Source organism: Ambystoma mexicanum, chromosome 2q (assembly GCF_040938575.1).
Source record: "Ambystoma mexicanum isolate Mex_15411 chromosome 2q, UKY_AmexF1_1, whole genome shotgun sequence".
NCBI lineage: Eukaryota > Metazoa > Chordata > Amphibia > Caudata > Ambystomatidae > Ambystoma > Ambystoma mexicanum.
This window is the reverse complement of record NC_090924.1, coordinates 638,740,559-638,760,592: the sequence shown is the minus strand read 5'-3', so window position 1 is coordinate 638,760,592 and position 20,034 is coordinate 638,740,559. Positions and strand designations below refer to the sequence as shown.

The window sequence follows — 20,034 nt, the reverse complement described above, 5'->3', positions numbered from 1 at the left end:
AGTAAACGACGGACAGCAGTCCTCTGAAGTCAAGAGGCCTGCTCCCCTTATCCAGTGAAGAAACTGGTTACAGCACCCTGCCCCGAGGCAGATGGAGAGCACAGCGTTCACTTACCTAAGGTGAGAGCGTTAACCTTTGGGGTTCTACAGGAGAAGAGAAAGGGAAGAAGAGAGAGACATTCAATAACCCAGTTCCTTAATCCCATATTTTCTATCTGCAGACATCTTACCCTTCGAGTCAGACATACAGTGCACAGAGGTCCAGCCCAAAGAGCCAGCCGTGTGTTACACATCACCTTTGAAGATACGGTATACGCCCAGTCAAGACCGGCGCCTCTACGGGAATCAGGTGAGCGTTACAGAACGCAAAGCCTACCACAAAACTCCCGTCCAGGCGCTATGGAAACCTCGGATACCGACCAGCTAGCCCAGTTACTTGTGGAACTAAGGGCAGAAGTGCATGCAGCCCGTCAGGAAACGAACGCTTTAAGAAGGGAACTGATTATTTCCAAGGAGCGAACAGATGATCTCGCTAGACAATTGCTACAGTCACAAGCCGGACAGACCCCGTTACCCGCATCTGGGGGAAATCTTCCTTCTACATCCTCTATGAATCCAGTGCAGATCAACCTACCTGGGAATGTACCTCTGGCTCCGCCCGAACGATTTTCTGGTGACCCAAAGAGGTTTGCAGTATTTATCAATCAGTGCCGGTTGCATTTCTTATGCCGGCCAGCAGCCTTTCCAACTGATCAAGCTAAAGTAGCTTTCGTGCTTTCGTACCTTAGTGGCAATGCGGCAGACTGGTCGATCCCTCTAGTAAATCAAGATGATCCGGTCCTCCATGATTTTCAAGCTTTTCAGCTCAATATGGAAAAACTGTTCGCAAGACATTCACAGGGACAGGCCTTGGACAATGAGCTTCTTTCGTTGCGACAAGGTAATCAAGACCTTTTGGCTTATATTGCGTCTTTCAACAGACTGATAGTGGAAACTCAATGGCCTGAGGACAAAAGGATTACGCTGTTTTATAGAGGTCTACGTGGAGAGCTCAAAGATGTGTTAGCCCAAGTAGTGAATCCCCCACAAGATTGTTCGGACTATATAGACTTAGTCGTTCAAATAGATCACAGACTGCAGAACAGGAAGGCCGATCGTTCCAAGTTTGATGCTCGAGTATTTTCCAAACCGCCAACTCCTTCCAAAGGAGTAGACTCCGGGGAACCCATGCAAATAGGGGGTCTGAAAGGTCCTCTAACACAAAAGGAGCGGGAAAGGAGAAAACAGTTGCAATTATGCCTCTATTGCGGAAACTCAGGGCACTTTCTTCGAGACTGTCCGGTGAAACCTGCCAAGAAGGCAGTAGGAGCTGCAGTTACCAAAGTTACAAACTCTGAGCAGGGAAACGACCTCGCCCGACAAGAATAGAGGTCCTCTTGCCGAGCGTGAAAACCAGTTCCGTGACCTCGCATTTCGTGATACCTATGGTCCTCATTAGCCCTGATAATCCGGATCGATTACATGCAATTGAAGCTTACGTCGACAGCGGTGCCATCGGCAATTATGTGGATCATGAAATGGTTTTGAGGATGAATCTAACTCTTTGTCCCAAGGCTGTAAAGGACGTCATTACTACGGTGGATGGTACGGAGATAGCCTCCGGGCCAGTAACGCATACCACTCAAGAGGTGACGCTAGTAAGTCAAGATGGACACCATGAGAAGATCGTGTTCGATGTGATCAAGGCCCCTCAGTTTCAGATTATTCTAGGAATACCTTGGTTAGAGAAACACAATCCTCTGATCGATTGGCGAGCAAGAACGGTCCAGTTTCCAGAATGTGTCTCTACTTGTCACCCTCCACCTGGTGTTGCACTGGCAGCAATTTCTTCAGAGACTCCCCAGTTACCTCCCGAATACCTAGAATACCAAGATGTTTTCCGGAAGGATCAGGCTAACTCTCTACCTCCTCATAGGTCTTATGACTGCCAGATAGACCTGATACCTGGATCTACTCCTCCTTGTAGTAGAATTTATGCCCTCACCGAGCCTGAGAACCTTCACCTTCGACAATACCTGGATCAATACCTGGCAAATGGGTTTATTCGTCCTTCCAAGTCCCCTGCTTCTTCAGCTTTGTTCTTCGTTCCAAAAAAGGAAGGAGACCTTAGAACTTGTATAGATTATCGCTCCCTGAACCAGATCACCGTTAAGAATAGATATCCGTTACCTTTGATCCCTGAACTCCTGGACCAAGTCAGAAAAGCATGCATATATACAAAGCTGGATCTTAGAGGAGCTTACCACTTGGTACGAGTAAAAGAGGGCGATGAATGGAAGACGGCCTTCCGCACCAAGTATGGGCTATTTGAATATCAGGTCATGCCCTTCGGACTTTGCAATGCCCCGGCCGCCTTTCAATATTTTATGAACAATGTCCTCAGAGAGCTCATAGATGTGTGTGTTGTTGTTTACATTGACGACATCCTCGTTTATTCTTCATCGGAATCTGAACATCGGAAACACGTGAAAATGGTCCTCGAAAGATTGCGTCAACACAAACCTTTCGCTAAGTTGGAAAAATGTGTTTTCAACGTGACTGAAGTTGAATTCTTGGGATTCATATTATCACCTGGCAGAGTGCGTATGGATTCAAAGAAGGTCGATGCAGTTCTCAAATGGCCATCACCATCCTCCGTAAAAGGTGTGCAAAGCATGTTAGGCTTCGCTAACTTTTACCGCAGGTTTATCCCCGAATTCTCTCGAATAGTCCATTCCATCACTGCCTTGTTAAAGAAAAACAAACGTTTTGAATGGTCTACCGAGGCGGAACAAGCTTTCCAGGATTTGAAGACTAAATTTATCTCTGCACCAATCTTAAAACACCCTTGCCCCGAACTCCCCTACATCGTGGAAACTGATGCTTCAAGCCTTGCCATGGGGGCAGTTCTATCACAAAAGGACCCGGTAACCAATCAGTTGCATCCCGTGGCATTTTGGTCCCGCAAATTCTCGCCTCCTGAAATCAATTACACGATTACTGACAAGGAACTTCTGGCTATCAAGTCTGCCTTTAAGGCTTGGCGGCATTATCTGCTGGGGGCCCGACACACCGTTACTGTGATTACGGATCACCGAAACCTGCAATATTTGAAAACCGCAAAAGCCCAATGCTCTAGACAACTCCGTTGGGCATTATTCTTTGCCGAGTTTGACTTCATAATTACCTATCGACCTGGTACAAAGAACGGTAAAGCTGATGCCCTTTCTCGGATGGGAGTGGAAGAACACTTGATCAACCCTAAACCTGTACCAATCATTCCCGAACAAAGAATTCTGGGTGTAATCGCCACAGAATCCATAGAGGAAGTTAAGGATAAAGCCAGGCAACTTGTAACTCTAGCAGACATACAGAATTGGCATCTGCAGGGAAAGGACTTTGCAGTAAAGGACAACTTATTGTATTTCCAAGAACGATTATACCTACCCAGCACAGATTTACAGAAAAAAGTAATCTCTTGTTATCACGATTCTTTAATGGAAGGACATCCCGGTATGGCCAAGACCTCAGAAAAGATCAAGCGCTACTTCTGGTGGCCGTCTTGGAAAAAAGATATCAGAGACTTTATAATGTCCTGTGGAGTATGCGCCCAAAACAAGAGTCAAAAGGAAAGGCCAGCAGGCCTCTTACGCCCTATTGACATCCCACCTCGCCCTTGGCATACGCTTTCTATGGACTTTATCACCGATCTACCTCCATGCTCCGGATACAATACGATTCTAGTAATCGTGGACTTATTCTCCAAGATGGCGCATTTCATTCCGCTCAAAGGCTTGCCAACAGCAGCAACTCTGGCCCGAGAATTTCTCGAAAACATCGTCCGACTGCACGGTTTTCCTTCGGTTCTAATTTCGGATCGAGGTAGTCAATTTATTTCTCATTTTTGGCGAAGTTGCTGTCGGTCGGCTCAAATTGATGTGAGACTATCGACCAGTCACCACCCTCAGACCGACGGACAAACCGAGAGGACCAATCAAACTCTGGAACAGTATTTACGCTGCATGCTGCAACAAACTGAAAAAACTTGGAAAGACATCCTTTGGATAGCCGAATATGCCTACAATAACTCTGTCCATTCGGGAACTGGGAAAACCCCGTTTTTTCTTTTGTACGGCAGTCACCCTCGAACCTCGGAGTTGGATCCCCTCCAAGATCTTGAAACACCAGCAGCAGACTACCTGCATTCTACAATCACCCAAGCCTTTAAGGAAGCTGTTTCTCACCTTCAAAGGGCTAAAGAACAATACAAGAAAGGAGCAGATCAAGATCGGAAGGAAGCCCCTCAATATCAAGTAGGGGATCAAGTCTGGTTATCCACCAAATATCTACCTCTAAAAGGGCCACGCACATTCAACCCAAGATACCTTGGTCCCTATTCCATCACTACCATAGTAAACCCAGTAGCGGTCAAGTTGGACTTGCCCCCGCACATGAAGATATATCCGGTCTTCCACGTCTCTCTATTAAAACCCGTGCAACCTCAAACCCGACTAACTAAATCTCCAAAACCTATCCTAGTTGATGGAGAACTCGAGTTTGAAGTCAAAAGCATTCTGGACTCCAAGATCTCCAAATCTAAACTATTTTACCTAATTGACTGGAAAGGCTACGGCCCCCAAGAGAGATCCTGGGAACCTGCTGAATATGTCCACGCTCCTCGCCTAATCAAAAGATTTCACCGAACATTTCCTGACAAGCCAAAACCCCCGGAGAAGCCCGGTTCGGGAGGGGCCTTGAGGGGGGGTACTGTCATGATCTCTGCTTCCAAAAGGTCAGGGTTTTCCCAACTCCCTTGGAAGCAGATCCATAACCCAGGTTCCGAGTGCCAACCAGTCCCAATTGGGACCTTTTGGACCCAGTCCTGGCGCCAGTGGCACCAGGCTCATAAATATGCCCAGTCCCAGCGCTGGAAGCGCTGGGCTCATAATGCTTGGGTGGACTTACCTTCAGCAGACCATGCTGCTTACTTGCCTGCCAGTTGAGCCTCTGATCCTCTTCTGTTTGGAACTACTTTTCCTGTTGGGTGGGGCAGGAGCCACTTCCTAGATTCAGAACACTGGAACTCTTCTGGAAAGCAGGAACTCTTTTCTTACCTAGGCGTGGCTGTGGAAGGAGACACCTAAGCACTACAGGAGGCAATTAAAACCACACCCGATGGATGAATCTTGCTTTGCGTTATTCTGCATCCTCTGCAGCAGAACGCTCATCGTGTCTTCTGCATCTGATCCTGGGCCTAAGGAAAAAGGCTTACCATCCTGAATCCAGTCTTCAGCAACACCTATAAAGACAAGAAAGAACAGGTTAGCATTACGGTCTTCAGTGACAGCTCTTCACTTACCTGGTCCATCGGCTGTCACCAACGCCTCGCGCTGCATTCCGGCATCTGAAAGACAAAGGCTTACCTACTCTTCGTGCGCTCCGGAGGTCTTCACACTGCATTCCGGCATCTGAAAGGCAAAAGCTTACCAACTCTTCGCACGCTCCGGAGGCCTTCGGCGCTGCATCCCGCATCTGAAAGACAAAACAAGGTGCGTTTAAAGACATTGGGGAACTTTAATACTCACGTGCCATTACTCCTTTCCACATCTAACCCAGTGGGTATTCCGGCACCCTGCAGCCGCTCCGAACTTGTACCTGCAAAATAAAAAGACAGTTAGAGCGCATCGTGAAGCAGGCAACAAGCGCTTACTTACGTGCTTCCAGGCGCTTCTATTCATCACACAGGCTCCATCTTCAACTCACTTCAGCCCGTCATCCGCCATCGCCGGAACCCTGCAAAACAAGAGACATCATTACTAAAGACTTTAAAGACATTAGAATTACTCGAAACTTACCGTTCGTGCAGTAAACGACGGACAGCAGTCCTCTGAAGTCAAGAGGCCTGCTCCCCTTATCCAGTGAAGAAACTGGTTACAGCACCCTGCCCCGAGGCAGATGGAGAGCACAGCGTTCACTTACCTAAGGTGAGAGCGTTAACCTTTGGGGTTCTACAGGAGAAGAGAAAGGGAAGAAGAGAGAGACATTCAATAACCCAGTTCCTTAATCCCATATTTTCTATCTGCAGACATCTTACCCTTCGAGTCAGACATACAGTGCACAGAGGTCCAGCCCAAAGAGCCAGCCGTGTGTTACACATCACCTTTGAAGATACGGTATACGCCCAGTCAAGACCGGCGCCTCTACGGGAATCAGGTGAGCGTTACAGAGACAGAACTGTGAGTCGGATTACCCGTGCACACTTATGTAAATAACTACTATTTTTTAAGTCATTACTTATGCTTTTTTTACTCTTTCTAAACTTTGTATTTGTTGGAATTGTACATATCGTTTGCCACTTTTGCCTGTAGATATCATTATCACGAATATCTGTACAAACATCCGATTATACCAGGCATGGATCGTACGGTGACATCCTCTAGCTCCCTATCCATTCTATAAATTCTATTGTTTTATGTCCTACACACTTTGGCTTATTCCTTATACTTTTTTAGAATTCTCAACCATCTTAAATTTCATGTCCGACTTTGGCTCTCTTCAAAAACTTCTGTTTGAGTTAGCCTATGGTCCCCCTTTTTTTTGGACCGTCATTCGATCCGCTTCTAATCTTCACTTTTATATTTAGATCAGAATTGTATATATGATTGAGCCATATGCACCTGCATATGTATTCTGCATCGTTGTTAGGCGAGAACTTACTTACTTTCTTTCTCTTTTTACCGTTATTATGGGTAACTGCTTTTTCGCGCATGCACGCAGTGACATCACAGTGTTTACACTGTGATATCACTCATCGACAATGTGCGGCACGAGACGTAATGCCGTCACGCAATTCAGTTTTTAAGGACGCCATTTCATGTTGATGACCATTACTCAGGAAGCAATTCCTGGATGTGATGGCGTCTTCCTACAAAGATCGTCTACCTTTGTTACTGGATTAAGTAAGTTGCCATTCTTTAATTCTTTCCCGTAACCTCGCCTTTTCTCCACGTGTAAGGGCTTTCTTTCTTTTTTCTTTTTGTAGTATCCCTTCTGAATCTTTCTACAACTTTTCAGTCAGTGTACAACTTATTACACCGTGATCACTCTAACAGGGAAAGGGATCATCTTCTAACCATCTCCATAAGGGTGATTTATTAGTTTGGAACGCTGTTAGTTAGTAAAAAACGTGAACACTCATTTTCACAATAGAATATGCCCTCTTTCTCCTAGCACTTATAGGACATTCTTTTAATAATGTTTTAATTTTTTTTTTCTCCTTTGTAGTTCTTGACCACTATTCAACTAGTACATAATTCTTATTCAGTGAAGACGACATATTCACATTTCCTATCTTCTTTGAAAGACAACACAATGGACTCTTTATCAGTAGAAGTGAGACCATAGGTAATTATTTCAACTCACTCATCAGTGGTGTCTTGTCTTTTCACCTATGACACTTTGGTATATATTTATATCTCTTACATAGAGTTTCACAATGCAATATACAAGGGTTGAATCTTTGCAATGAATGTTGATCTTTAGGATTACCAAAATGCTGGATATCTGCTAAGGTATCAAATTACTTTTGATATTGTATGTTAGACAATGTTTTCTTCTTGTTATTTTTGAGGATATTGCTTAAAGCATCAAGCCAAATTGTACTAATATGTATCATTTAAATATTCTTTTTTCTAGATATGTTTGTGAAATACTGTTCAATTGCCCCTGAAGAAGTGATGTTATCACGAAACACGTTGGGCCTATAAATAAATCAACCCTGTTTGATTAAGAAAATTCAACTGTCTAAGTGTACCTAATATATGTTAACAAGTGTTTACCTATAAATGTTCAATTAAATATGTAGTGTTTTAAACATTTAAAACAAATTAATCCAACATATTTAAGTACCAGGACTCTTTACAGAGCCACCTATAGAGTGCAGAGGACGGGAGTTCCTACATTTGGGAACTTACTTTTTGTTGCATATTTTCACAACCCATATGCCAGGGTTGTCTCTTATCTCCTCCGCACCTTAAATTATTGAATAACCATTGTACAATTTCTACATTCTGTATTTGCGAACTAAGGAGTGCAGATTGGTTTCCTTCTTTTTTGATCAAATCCATCAAAGCCACGGCTACCAAGAATTAGAATCAAATGCATTGAGGCTAACATTCTCCAACCATTCTAATCAAATGCACCCAAGCGGGTAGTGGCCAAAAGTTGGAATGAAATGCATCTTGACCAGTAGCTGCCTGCAGTTTGGATGCAATGCATCAAGGACTATAGCAACCAATGTGAGAATCAAACAACCGTACTTAGAGGTTAGTGCTAGTACAGGCTACTGTGGTGGTAATAGCAGGGGACATCGGCAGTGGGAGAATAAAGAAGGGCCCAAGGACTATACAGGGCCAAATAGAACCTTCCCTACCTTAAGAGCCCGTAGCTGTGAACTAGAGGGATCCCCTCTCACTCTTTAATTTACACAAGCTCCCTCTAGTGCAGCCCCTCTATTCTATTTGGCATGCTTTCCACTCATATACCGAACATACATACATCTATAAGTAGTTCAGTTGGTGCAAGGTGGATTTTCATTACTTTTCCCAAGTGAGCAAAAAAAACCTAGCTATCTGTGAAAGGTCAATGCGTGGAATAAAGTGGTCTTCTTTCAGCTAAACCAATTCTGTTGATTTTCCTGCACTTCACTAGACCACCACCCAGCATGCATTTGTGCTCAGAGCAATTCAAAGCTGGATTTGCTACAACCCTGTATTCTAGCTTGTATGAGTACTCTATTGTCTGACTCATTGCAGACCACTGTAAAATCACTTGCTCCTCCAGAATCCCCAGGTTTGTGCCCCACCCCTGTATCCATTGTGAGTGCCCTGAGACTGACAATTTGGAGACCAGGTCCGAAAGCTGTGGAATCAGTCCAGCCCGTCTTTCACATCAGGACTCTTATAACCCATGTGCTCTGCTGGAAGTCACTGAGAACCCATCCCCCTGCCATACTTATTTTTAATGTGTATGAGATATTTGCTTGGAACACGTAACCCTGCCTCTGTTGACCGCCAGCCTGCCCCACCACAATTAGAGAACATGTAGTGGGTAGTGCAAGGCTTGCTGCTACATCAATATGTAACTAAGCTAGATAAGGAAGTGCGTTTGCTCTGAACATTCAGTCATGTTGGCGTTCGAGAGCTATTGGGAGCTATTGGGATGGAGGTATAACTTATGTATCATTTGTCAAAAGAGAAAGGAAATGACGTAGGTGCAAAAAAAGCATGCTGAAAAGAATTTTTAAAAATTACAATTAAAATAGTACTTTCACATGTTCATATTTTACATCGTCCAGGAGTATACTTGTGTTGTTATATCTAAAAAGATAAGTTTCTACTTTCACAAAGTGCTCTTATTTGTATTTTGTAGATGGCCTTTGGGATGACGACCAGGATGTGACTCTTGATTCTCCACAGGAAGATGTTTCGGGACAGGATGGTATGCCCTACTTAATAGATGCCTATGCAGACTTGACCTTCTCTCTACCCTGTATGTTGTAGAGCTTTACTATGGATGTCATCTACTATTTGTCTTGTATTACACACATCACCAAAGTGTATTCTTTTGCATAGAACTAGGCTCAGTTTGGAAAGACAGGACATACCGGAACTAGTCATTAAGCACAGATCAGTGAGTGTTCACTCTTGCTCTGGCCACAAGAGTTTCTTCTTGAATGATGATTAGTGAAAGCCCACAATTAGCCGTTCGAATGATTTTGGCAAAACATCACAAAAAGACAACACAGGGGTACTGTGTCTTCAGCATGACAATGAGTCGGGCTAGTGAATGTTAAATTTGACTCATGATGTTCCTAACCGTTAAAAGGATAGCTCCAGTAAAATTAAAAAGTCAGCAGAGACACAGATATTTTCAAGAACTAGTATGACATATTCAGTTGAATTCTGTGACGTTCCAATATATATTTGTTGAAAATGTAACATATGCAAAGTCCTTGTTGGAATTAGACGAAGGAAGGCATTATTTTTAAAGGTGGTTTGAAAAGTAAAATTATTCTTGTTGTATTATCTTTCTTCCCTATTTTGAAGTGGTGTTTGTTTCAGGTGCCTCGTGTGAAAATCTTACTTTGGGGTAGGAATTTTGTTTCATTTTGCTTTGCATTTGAAATGGGGTTTATCTGGTAATACAACAAGTGTGGTCCAGGTTTTCCTGTTTGTCCGCTTACTTGTGATGTCCCTTCTGCCTGACCGTGGTGTGCTCCATGACAGAGGGCATACTGAGAACTCTGCGTACATAACCTCTATATATTAGTACCCATCTTTTTCCTGTGACATACCTAACATATTCAGAGGCTCATCACCTAGAAAAGCCTACATTAAAACCTTCTCTGATCTTTTAACCGCCAAATTGCTCCCACCTTATTATCAAAAATGACTCAATTTCTGGCTTGAACGTGGCAACCTTCCAGAGACCAAATCCTTTTTTTGAACCTGCCTTTCCATTGGAATTAACAAGTTAGTTCAAGGTCATGCACCTTCTGCCAGATGTACACTGAATCAAATGTTTAGTCTTTGTTGCTGCTTCTCCATTTCTTCCCACTAAGCATGTTATGGAGGGACCAGTATGGAATACTATTCCACACATCACTACTTGAGAAACCTAGCCTCCACACATGTCACGCACACAATCACTAAAAATAAAAGGTCCCAAGTCACCATTAACTCCATAAGTGTTCACTGTTCCCAAAATAGGACCCCTTCAAGAATACCTATCGTAATCATCCTATCAGTCCACTAAAAAATGTGTAACTTTTGTTTTACCTCCTACCTCTTGAGTATTTGAACATTGTAAAGCACTTTGAGACCCTCTAGGTGGGCCAGCGACGAACAAAGATTCAAGTAAAATAAATACATTATTCAGCAGATAAATAAAATAATACCTCCAGATTCTATAACAGTCTCTTTTGTGGTGTCCAAAATTGTATTAGCCATTCTTGGATGTTATCACCCCATCCAAGATCAGAAAAATCAGCAGTGCCAACTGCTCATCACAAATATGGTGGACGACAGAGATGCTTGAAGTTATAAAAGAAATACCTAGAGAGAAAATGCCTTAGCCAGCATTGCTCTCAGGTCAAAGCAAACTTAAACATTCAGATAGCTTACTACACAACCCTCTTGGTCCTGTCATGCTAGAGGATCTTTGCACATTAGCTAGCACTTACCTACTTACAGGTTGCATAAAGCTGCACTCAAACATGTAGTAATTCATCCTCTTGCAAGAACAACATGTCTTCACCCAAAAGACTCGATCTTCCCTAGCTCGCAGGGCCCCTTCTCAGTCAAACTACTCGAAATACCAGTGATTCTAGATGGTGTTGTGCATGGCCTGGGAAAAAGTCCCTCCTTGATTTAACGTATGCTATTAGGGTGTTTTCTGACTGTTATCACAGCGTTGATCCTACTTTTGAAAATGGTTGAGCAGAATCCGGAGCTCCTTGCTAACATGGATCAAATGCTTCCTGACTGATCACAAACATCAATATCAAGACCACATTTCGAATAAAAATATATGGATCTACAGTGCAGAGTGTCAGAAGGTCCCATACTATCCCTCCTTTTATTCTACATTCATCTGACACCAGTGGCTGACCTCATAGGTTATATCAAACTAAATTCCTTCACATATTGTGACAACAGCCAGAAAGACCTAAGATTAGAAGACATGTAAACAAATCTGCCACCAACTTTACAAGTGCACGTTGAAAGTTACTGAAAGAATGAATACAAACTAAAATGAAACCCTGTCAAATCCGAAATCATTACATTATCCTGGAACCGAAAATGTCACTCCAACACCTGGGCCTGAACCCAACCCTGTTTAAAATGTTTGGAACCTGATAGGCCTCATTGACTCAAAACTCTAATTTTCCACATCAGCAGGCTAGCCAAAGAACCGCTTCTTCTCCCTATGGTCAGTAAGTCCCATTATCGATTTTTCACAACCAAACACGAATCATCAATTTTCAATCCTTTTAGCACATCACGTCTGGACTACTGCAACAGTTGTATCTCCGTCTTCCCAACATCCAAATCCATAGATTCAAGTTTGTACAAAATGACGCAATCAGATCTTGCTAGCAATCAGAGCCCACTACTGGCTCCCCATTGGACAGAGAGCTAAACTCGAACAAAGCCTTATGCTCCATTCATTGTGCATACCAAGGCATAGGGACTAGTTCCGCCCTTTTACAATTCCAAAAACACACACCTAATGGAACTCTGTGATCAGGTAACACAAAAGATTTTTAGTTCATCCCGCCTCCTTCCCCATAGGGAAAGAGCAATGCCATCATAGTTCAGGCCAGCACCCATCTATGACTTTTGGAGAACACCTAGCCTTCAGGAATGTGTTGCACACCTGGCTGTTCCCAACTTGTATGAATCTCTTTAACAAAAATCTGTTGTCGACTGTTCATCACCAAGATATGTTAGGGTGAACAAGACACCCTGCAATGTATTAAATAAAAGGTAAAGGGGGGAATGGCTGTGCATCACACCGGTAAAAGTTCTAAAACAGAGGTCATCATTTGCAGTTAAAAGGCGGGCATCATAAGCAGAGATGCAGGCAGGGGCCCTTAGGACACAGAGTGATTTGAGGGCTATGCCAAGCACTCCCACTGCCCTCCAATTCATAGAAGCTTGGAACGCAGGCGTGAATCTCTGGTGAAAGCCTGTGTTGCATTCTTATTTAAGGCATCACTTCCCCTTTAAGTAATTTTCCTTGTCTGAGCGCCATTCCTTTCTTCACAGTTCCCCCTAATTAGTGCACTTCCTTCCTCCCCTAGTCTACCTTCTTCCCCACACTTATCTGCTGCCTCTTACAAGAGAGACTGCACCTCTTTTCTATATCCCATATGATCATTTTCATGTGATTTTTTCAGAAAAAGGAAATTGGGACACACACTATATTAATGGGCGAGACTTTCTTCAGAGAAAATACAATATCAAGCACCCAGTTGTGTTCAGGGTGCTAATAGGGTTAACCAATGCAATGAGGGTGGGCTTTGGCCTTAGCAGGACGGATAGCTCAGGGGCAACGGGCCCGCCTTGGAAGCAAGACGACACGGAGCACCACAGGTTCGATCCACGGTCTGTGCTTAGAAACCTCAGGGTATTAAGCACGTTATAAATAACCTATCATATCATATATCAAGCCCAGACCTCACTAAGGCACTCTCTTGGCTTGGGCCTACAAAAGGTTTCGGGCTGGTGGGCTGTTAATGTCAAAGCCCACCCCACAAGCCCCTTAACGCTTTAGTCAATGCCAAATAATTCCAATGAGATCCAGAAGTAGAACATGGCAAAACATTTCTCTGGCTGTAGCTGAAAATGGAAGATTCATTGGTGGGGAGGCAAAAGGGGCTGAGATGTGTTTTCATTGATGTGCATACAACTGGGACTCTTCCACAGACACCTTTACCTTAGTTCCCGTTATCTTGGATCTCTGCTTCTTGAGGATTACTCTTTTGATTCACTGCCATTTACAAAGTATGTTTAAATGACTACTTCAGCTTTAAATCATATTTTTCAGTCATACTCCACATAGTATATATACCATGTATGTAAGGGTATTGGAAAGTTATGTTTTGTGTTTCATGTGTCTCCTGGGACTGATCGTCAGGTTTTATTTTTGTCTGGTTAGAGATTGATTCTTTCCCCAGTTATCCCTTCTCCTCTGCTACTTCTTCATCACTCATTCCTCAGGCTCTTTCCCAGCAGTGTGCTACTTTACCTCCTTTCCTACCTTCCACCCTGGTCCATTTCCACCTATGCACCTTCTTCGCACAAGTTCTTGTTCCACCCAGGCACCTTAGCCACCTAGGATCCTTCCCCACCTGTAAATATGCCCCCCATGTTCACCTTCCCCCTGCTTCTTAAAAACACATTGAAAGTGTTTTTTTATATCACACTTCATGCCAGAGCCCTGCTCCAAAGGCCGGGACTGGGTATTGAACCTGTGCTGCTCAGCATTGTCTTGTTTCCAAGACAAGTGCATTGCCTCCGAGCTATAGTCCCAGCCCAGCTAACCTCTTCACGCTGGGGTACTTTCCTGAGCATCTCCGAAAATCCCCCTTTCTACTGAGCTCTTTCTCTCATGCTTTTTCTTCCCCGTGCTATGGTGTACTTTCCTCTGTCAGGAGTCATCCCTCCAAGTGCTCCTCTAGGTGCCAAGACTCATTCCCACTTCTCTATGCTCCTTGTCCTCCTGCGACTGTATGCCAGCTTTGAGTGTGTCAAAGCATTTGCATTTTTGATTTTTATTAATATAAGGATGCATATAATTCTGTTTCGAAAGGGAGGATAATCCAAGTGCCGGGTTCCATCATCTCAGATTCTGCTAGGGCTCTCTAAACTTCCTTCCCTCCCCACTTCCTGCAGAGAAAGAGCTGTGGGTATGAGGCTGGAAGGCAAAGGACACTTATTACAGCATCCAGGAGCGGGCCCCTGACAACAGGCTTGTTTTGAACTAGACCTCTCGAGCACTTTACCTTTATGAGCGAAAAAGGCCTTCTTTCAATGGATTCATTTTGGGACTCTCAGAAAAAGAAGGATTCACTGGTATTTTGTTCACAAGTTCTCCGCCATCTAGGTGAAGACAGAGAGCCCCAAGTCAGAGGAAAGCTCTGCACTCTAACCATCTCCAGGGAACATGGGGGTGACACTCTGATGCCTTTGTCTTGGAACCCGGATCCTTCTCACTGGAGGGGAAAGAACCCCTGTAGATGCAAGACAATCTGCCTTAAATTGAAGTACAGAACTAAGAAAATAAGATTGGGCCTCCCAGGAACTCAGAAGCAGCTTGGAACCCCCGTTTACAGATATATTTTGGAGTCGGCTTAACCGTGCTCTACTCACTTCGAGCTGCTACAGGACCCGTGGTTCTGCTTTTGGCGCTTAAAGAATTTGGAACCAATTACCTGGTTTTTTGAGCTGTCCTGAAGCTGACTCGCTGCTATGGAAATACTGGACTTCGCTCATCCTAAGCGCCAACTTGACCCAACAGAAACATCATCTCGGCCTGACCCGAAAGCTAACTCGACTCGCCAGACGCCATCGACTTGGCCTTTTCGAATGCATTGCTTTGTCTGTCAAGGTTTTGGGACTCATCCACTCGAACCGTCTCGAGTGCGAACTCAATCTACAGAGAGCCAGGTCTCGAAGCTGACTGAACACCAACTTGCCACTGGATCAGTGTGACTCGACCGTCTTGTCACCAGCTCGATGGCAGGAAAAAAGCTCAAAGATGTCGAGCACCAAAAACAAAAAATTAAGGTATTTGAAGAGGCCCTGTCCACCTTAACGAATCATAGTGACTTTTAACCTACATTCTTCCCTTTCAAAGACATACCCCTGAACATTGACATTGTGCTGACATCGTCTGGGTGATCAGCCTTGCCTATCAACCTAGGATGCTCTTTATTCTCAAACTCTGCATTCTCTGTGTTTATTTTACAGGGGTTGATTTTCTAGCGTTTCCACTGTTGGTGTTTTTCCTCAAAATATCCTCTTTTCCTGTTACCATGCTTGAACTTATTTCATTTTGGTGCCAATGCACTATTGTTGTTTGTGTTGCATCTGTAACAGCTCTCGCCATTCCTGAATGGAATACCCCTGCCCCCCGCCTGCGCTACCAAAAGCAATGAAGGCGGTATACCTGTAGCACTGTGCATGTTTTCCATTTGCGATTGGCATTACTGCTGATTTAGTAGTAGGTTGGGGCTGAGGCGGGCAGTTTAGCCACTGTATATCCCAAAACTCTAGCAGAGCCGTAGTCCTTTCGCCACAGCTCCTTACTCCACTGAGGTCCACCCAATGAGCTACACCCCATGCCTTTCCCCACTCCACTGCGCTCTACCCCTCACACAACACACACATACATTTTAACAAAGTCAGACATTTTGGCTTAGCCAATGCTCGTTAAGGTAATGCATTATTTAAAACATGTGATGCACATTACCCAGTTGAAATCATCAGCCCTATTGGGCCTGGTGCACTTTGCCGCAAAAAGAATATACACCATGGGGCTGATTCACAAAGACGCTACCAAGAGTAAGTAATGAACCTTGTGCGGAGAATATTTGGTTCACGCGCCTCTCGTTCCAGGAGTACATCAGAGTTACTCCTGGTCAATGCTATGTACATCGAATAGTTTCTCTTCAGGAGTCAGACGAAACTAAGCCAGAGCAACCACTAGTTTCTTCTTTATTAATCAGCCCCTGTGCCTGCAACCTCTTCAGCGAGTCAGGAGAGGGGAGGTTCTTTAACTGAGCCGTGTAATGAGTGACTCACTATTGGTAGCTACACCAATACTGTGCTAAAATGTTTGTCGTTAACAGTCTTCGTTGATGTTTCATCTAAATTGCTTCTCATTTTTTGGTAGCTGCAAAACCAGAAGTTATACTGGACTTGGTCAACCGTGAAGAAATAGTGGAATTGTTAGGTAAGTGTGTTACACTTATTTAAGCTTCATTGGGCATAGAAGCACAGTCGGTGTACAGATGTCTGTGATGTTGTTCTTTATTTCCCCCTCCTCCTTTTTTAACTCTTCCCTTCCCTATTTCTCTCTCCCTCCCATTATCTCTTTTCTCCCCCTTTCCTATTCTCTCTTCCCCCTACAGTTTGCTCTCTCCACCTCTCTGTGATTTTGGCTCTTTACCTACTTCTTTATAAATGTTCCTAGTGTACGTACATCGGAACGCTGTGGCAAGTCAATGCCATATAGTTTGCCCAAGGTCACAAACTAAGGTGAAGTGAGATGCTGGGAATAGCGACCAGGTCTCCTGCATCTACATGCACTGATCTAAGCTCTAGATGACACCTCCCCTCCACAGACTACCATGTTTATGGGTTTATTTGAATGTATCTAATTTTTTCTCACTTGATACAGCCATTTGATCGACATATATCGCCCTTATTTTGGCTCTGTATATTGCCCTTGGATGCTGCAGAACAGCCACACAAGATGCTGCCATACATATTGGATTCAAGCCTCCCCACAGATGCTCTCCTTTATTTTTGATACTTTTTTATTTCATTCATTTAACATTGTATAAAAGGAATTCTTTATAGAGAAGTACTTAATTTACACTCTCTCGTGTTTATTAAACTTCAACCAGTATGATGTATTTGTTAAGTGTTTTGCCATTATTTTTGGAAAGACGATTTCCCCTGTCGCAAATGGCAATTCTAACAGGGCCAGCAGTGTTCAACATAGTAGTGAGGAAATTTAAAATCAGAGGAGTGTATTCAGTTGTGGCTTTGGCAGCCTAAAAGCAAGTAAAAGGTTGCGGATGGTAACTATGTGGTGTTTCAAGGACCTCCTCACAATCGAAACGATGCTTGAAATTCGAGAGAAGACGCAAAAAAAAACAGAAAATTATTCTACACTCATCAAAAACGACTGCACACATTTATTCAGAATACCAAATCATCTTTTTAGGCTCCTCAAATATGGGGCAAATGAAGACCATCATTAGGCGTATCCAAGAATTTCAAAAAAATACTGTTAACCTTGTTTACTCAGTCTTAAACTATACTTGTAACATTACTCAACACTTTGTCACGAGTTGGTTGACTATTACAACCAAACGAAAATTACTGTTTGCTATTTAAAAATAAAAAAACAACATGCAATTCTTTGAGATAATGGGCCTCATGATAACTCTGGTGGTAGAAAACAGCACGGCTGATGCCGGAGTTGCATTTCTTCCGGCACCAGTGAATGGGCAAGAACCGGGTCATGCCGAGTTAAGCGGACCCGATATTTGCCCATTTTCGGGTGCCAAAATGGGGCCTCCTCATCCCCATTCTGCCCGATAGGGCTGAATGGGGATGGGGACGTCGGATGCACCGGCACAACTCTGCATGTGCCAGTGCATCCGACGTGCTCTGCTCGCGGGTGCCGTTACACCCTCCAGGAAAAACCTGGTGGGTGAAACGGTTCCCACGAGCAGAGCCCCTAGTATGGCGGTCTGGGAAGTACGGTACCGGCATGCTTACTGGTACCGTACTTCCCAGACCGTCATGCTCGTAATGAGGGCCAATGCCCTTTGTAAGCTAAATTATATTGTAGCTTGCTTTCGTTTCAACAAAATACATATCCATTATACATTTAAAACTGAAAATCTTGCATAATTTAACCTCATTATTGTGCAGCTTCGGGTGTGCATCCAGGGTTAGTCACTTCTGCCAATCGGCATTCCAAATGTTACATGGAGCGCCGCCCCTTTCGCTGGATCTCAAAGAATCTATCCTGGAAGCTGTGGACAAGGACTGACTAAAAGCAGTTGCAACTAATGCATCTTTCTAACAGGTGGGGCATACGTACTGAGCCCATTTAGGAGCCAGTGATGGAGGCAAGCAAGTCCTGCAAGGGGGCGGAAGTTGTATAGCTCCTACCCCAGTGGAGTCGTCAGCAATCTTTGATCCAGATCTTTCGAACTACAACTCCCATCATCCCTTGCCAGCTTAGTCAATGATGAATGATCATAGGAGTCGTAGCCCAAAATAGCCCTGCGTAGAAGGAGAAGAAGTCTTTAACCCGACTAAGTAACGCTGGTGCCGTGTGGATCACACTCTGTGCAGATTGCAAATGGGCAGGTGTAGAACAAGAGCAGAGTGGCTACGTGTGCATATGCCCATTACCTTAGGTCAAATGATATGGGGCTTGGTTAATATGTACTCCCTGTGTACATCCACTGTGCTCTCATTTGATAAGGGAGGGGGTGCTGTATTCTCATGCCATGTGCAAGTACCCTTCCTTGGTCGTATTCTGTAATGGGCAGCGGTATGCCACCTATCAGTCTTTACGATGTCCTCTGGAATTCTGCGTTGTGCAATGGTTTTTGGCGACAGTTAGAAAGGGGTAGGTGTAAAAGCTTGTTTTCTGTACACCTGCTCTATGTGGGGTCCTTGTTTAACCTCCTGTGTTATCTGCGATAAACCTTTTTTATCAAGATTCTTGTCTTTGGAGTGTGTCACTATACAACAATGGCGATGAGAATGGGATCTGGTCCCAGGTATGCAAAGTACAGTGGATGCTGTTGTAAAGTGACACCCTCCAAAGACAAGAATACACTTTTTGTTTACAGCTGCTACTATCACCACATCTTTGGCACATTCTTTATCCCACTCTTGTTGTGTTACTATGCCCTCACATGTCACAAAGACATGCTCTGACCACTCCACTTCATACTCTTCAACATCGTTCGTTAGTCTGGATGACCCATCAGTGAACGTATTCCTCCTTCCGGGAGTGTGTTCAATGGTTATTTCGTAACACTACAGCCTTCACAGCCAATTCTCTGTCCTTCCGGAAACTCAATGAAGCCCCTGCACTTAAAAATAGCTCTTAAAGAGTTATGATCCGTCCGTATGGTGAACGCAGCCCACACAAATGACTTGCATTTCTCCACAGCCCTCCCCACAGCCTAGAGACAGGCCAAATTTTCAATCAGAAAATAGTTGGTTTCTGGAAAACATAAAACCCTGAAGGCATCTGTAATAATTAAGTGATTGCTGATTTTATACTTGGGACAAAAACACGCCAATTAACATTTTACTGGCCTCAGTAGCAACTATGAATTTCACATGTTAGTTGTACTGACCTAACTGCTTAGCCAAATCAATCCCCTTCTTAATCTTTTGAGAACTGGATTCACACCTTTCATTCCATAAATACTGCTCACTTCTCGTCATTAAGTTCCTGATACAATTCACTTTGTCTACAATATTAGGTACACATTGTTGCTAAGATTCAATCAACCCACGAAAAGAATATAACTTTCCATTGTTTTCTGGCATCTGCAGAGATATACAGGAAGTCACAAGCTCCCTCTTGGGATGAATTCCTTCCCCCGAAATTTCATAACCCAAACAATTCAATTGGCTCTACTGAGTTCACATTTCTCCTTCT

General features: G+C 43.8%; 1 protein-coding gene across 11 annotated transcripts in view; it reads left to right on the top strand.

The window, feature by feature from the left end:
* The window catches only part of CIITA (class II major histocompatibility complex transactivator), an 807,875-nt gene that overhangs the window by 459,741 nt on the left and 328,100 nt on the right, over positions 1-20,034 (top strand). For all 11 annotated transcript variants that reach the window (XM_069647820.1, XM_069647816.1, XM_069647817.1 and 8 more), the window contains 2 exons: positions 9,469-9,537; positions 16,501-16,560. In XM_069647820.1, coding sequence (XP_069503921.1) covers positions 9,469-9,537; positions 16,501-16,560 — 129 coding nt within the window. The remainder of the gene's footprint in view (positions 1-9,468; positions 9,538-16,500; positions 16,561-20,034) is intronic.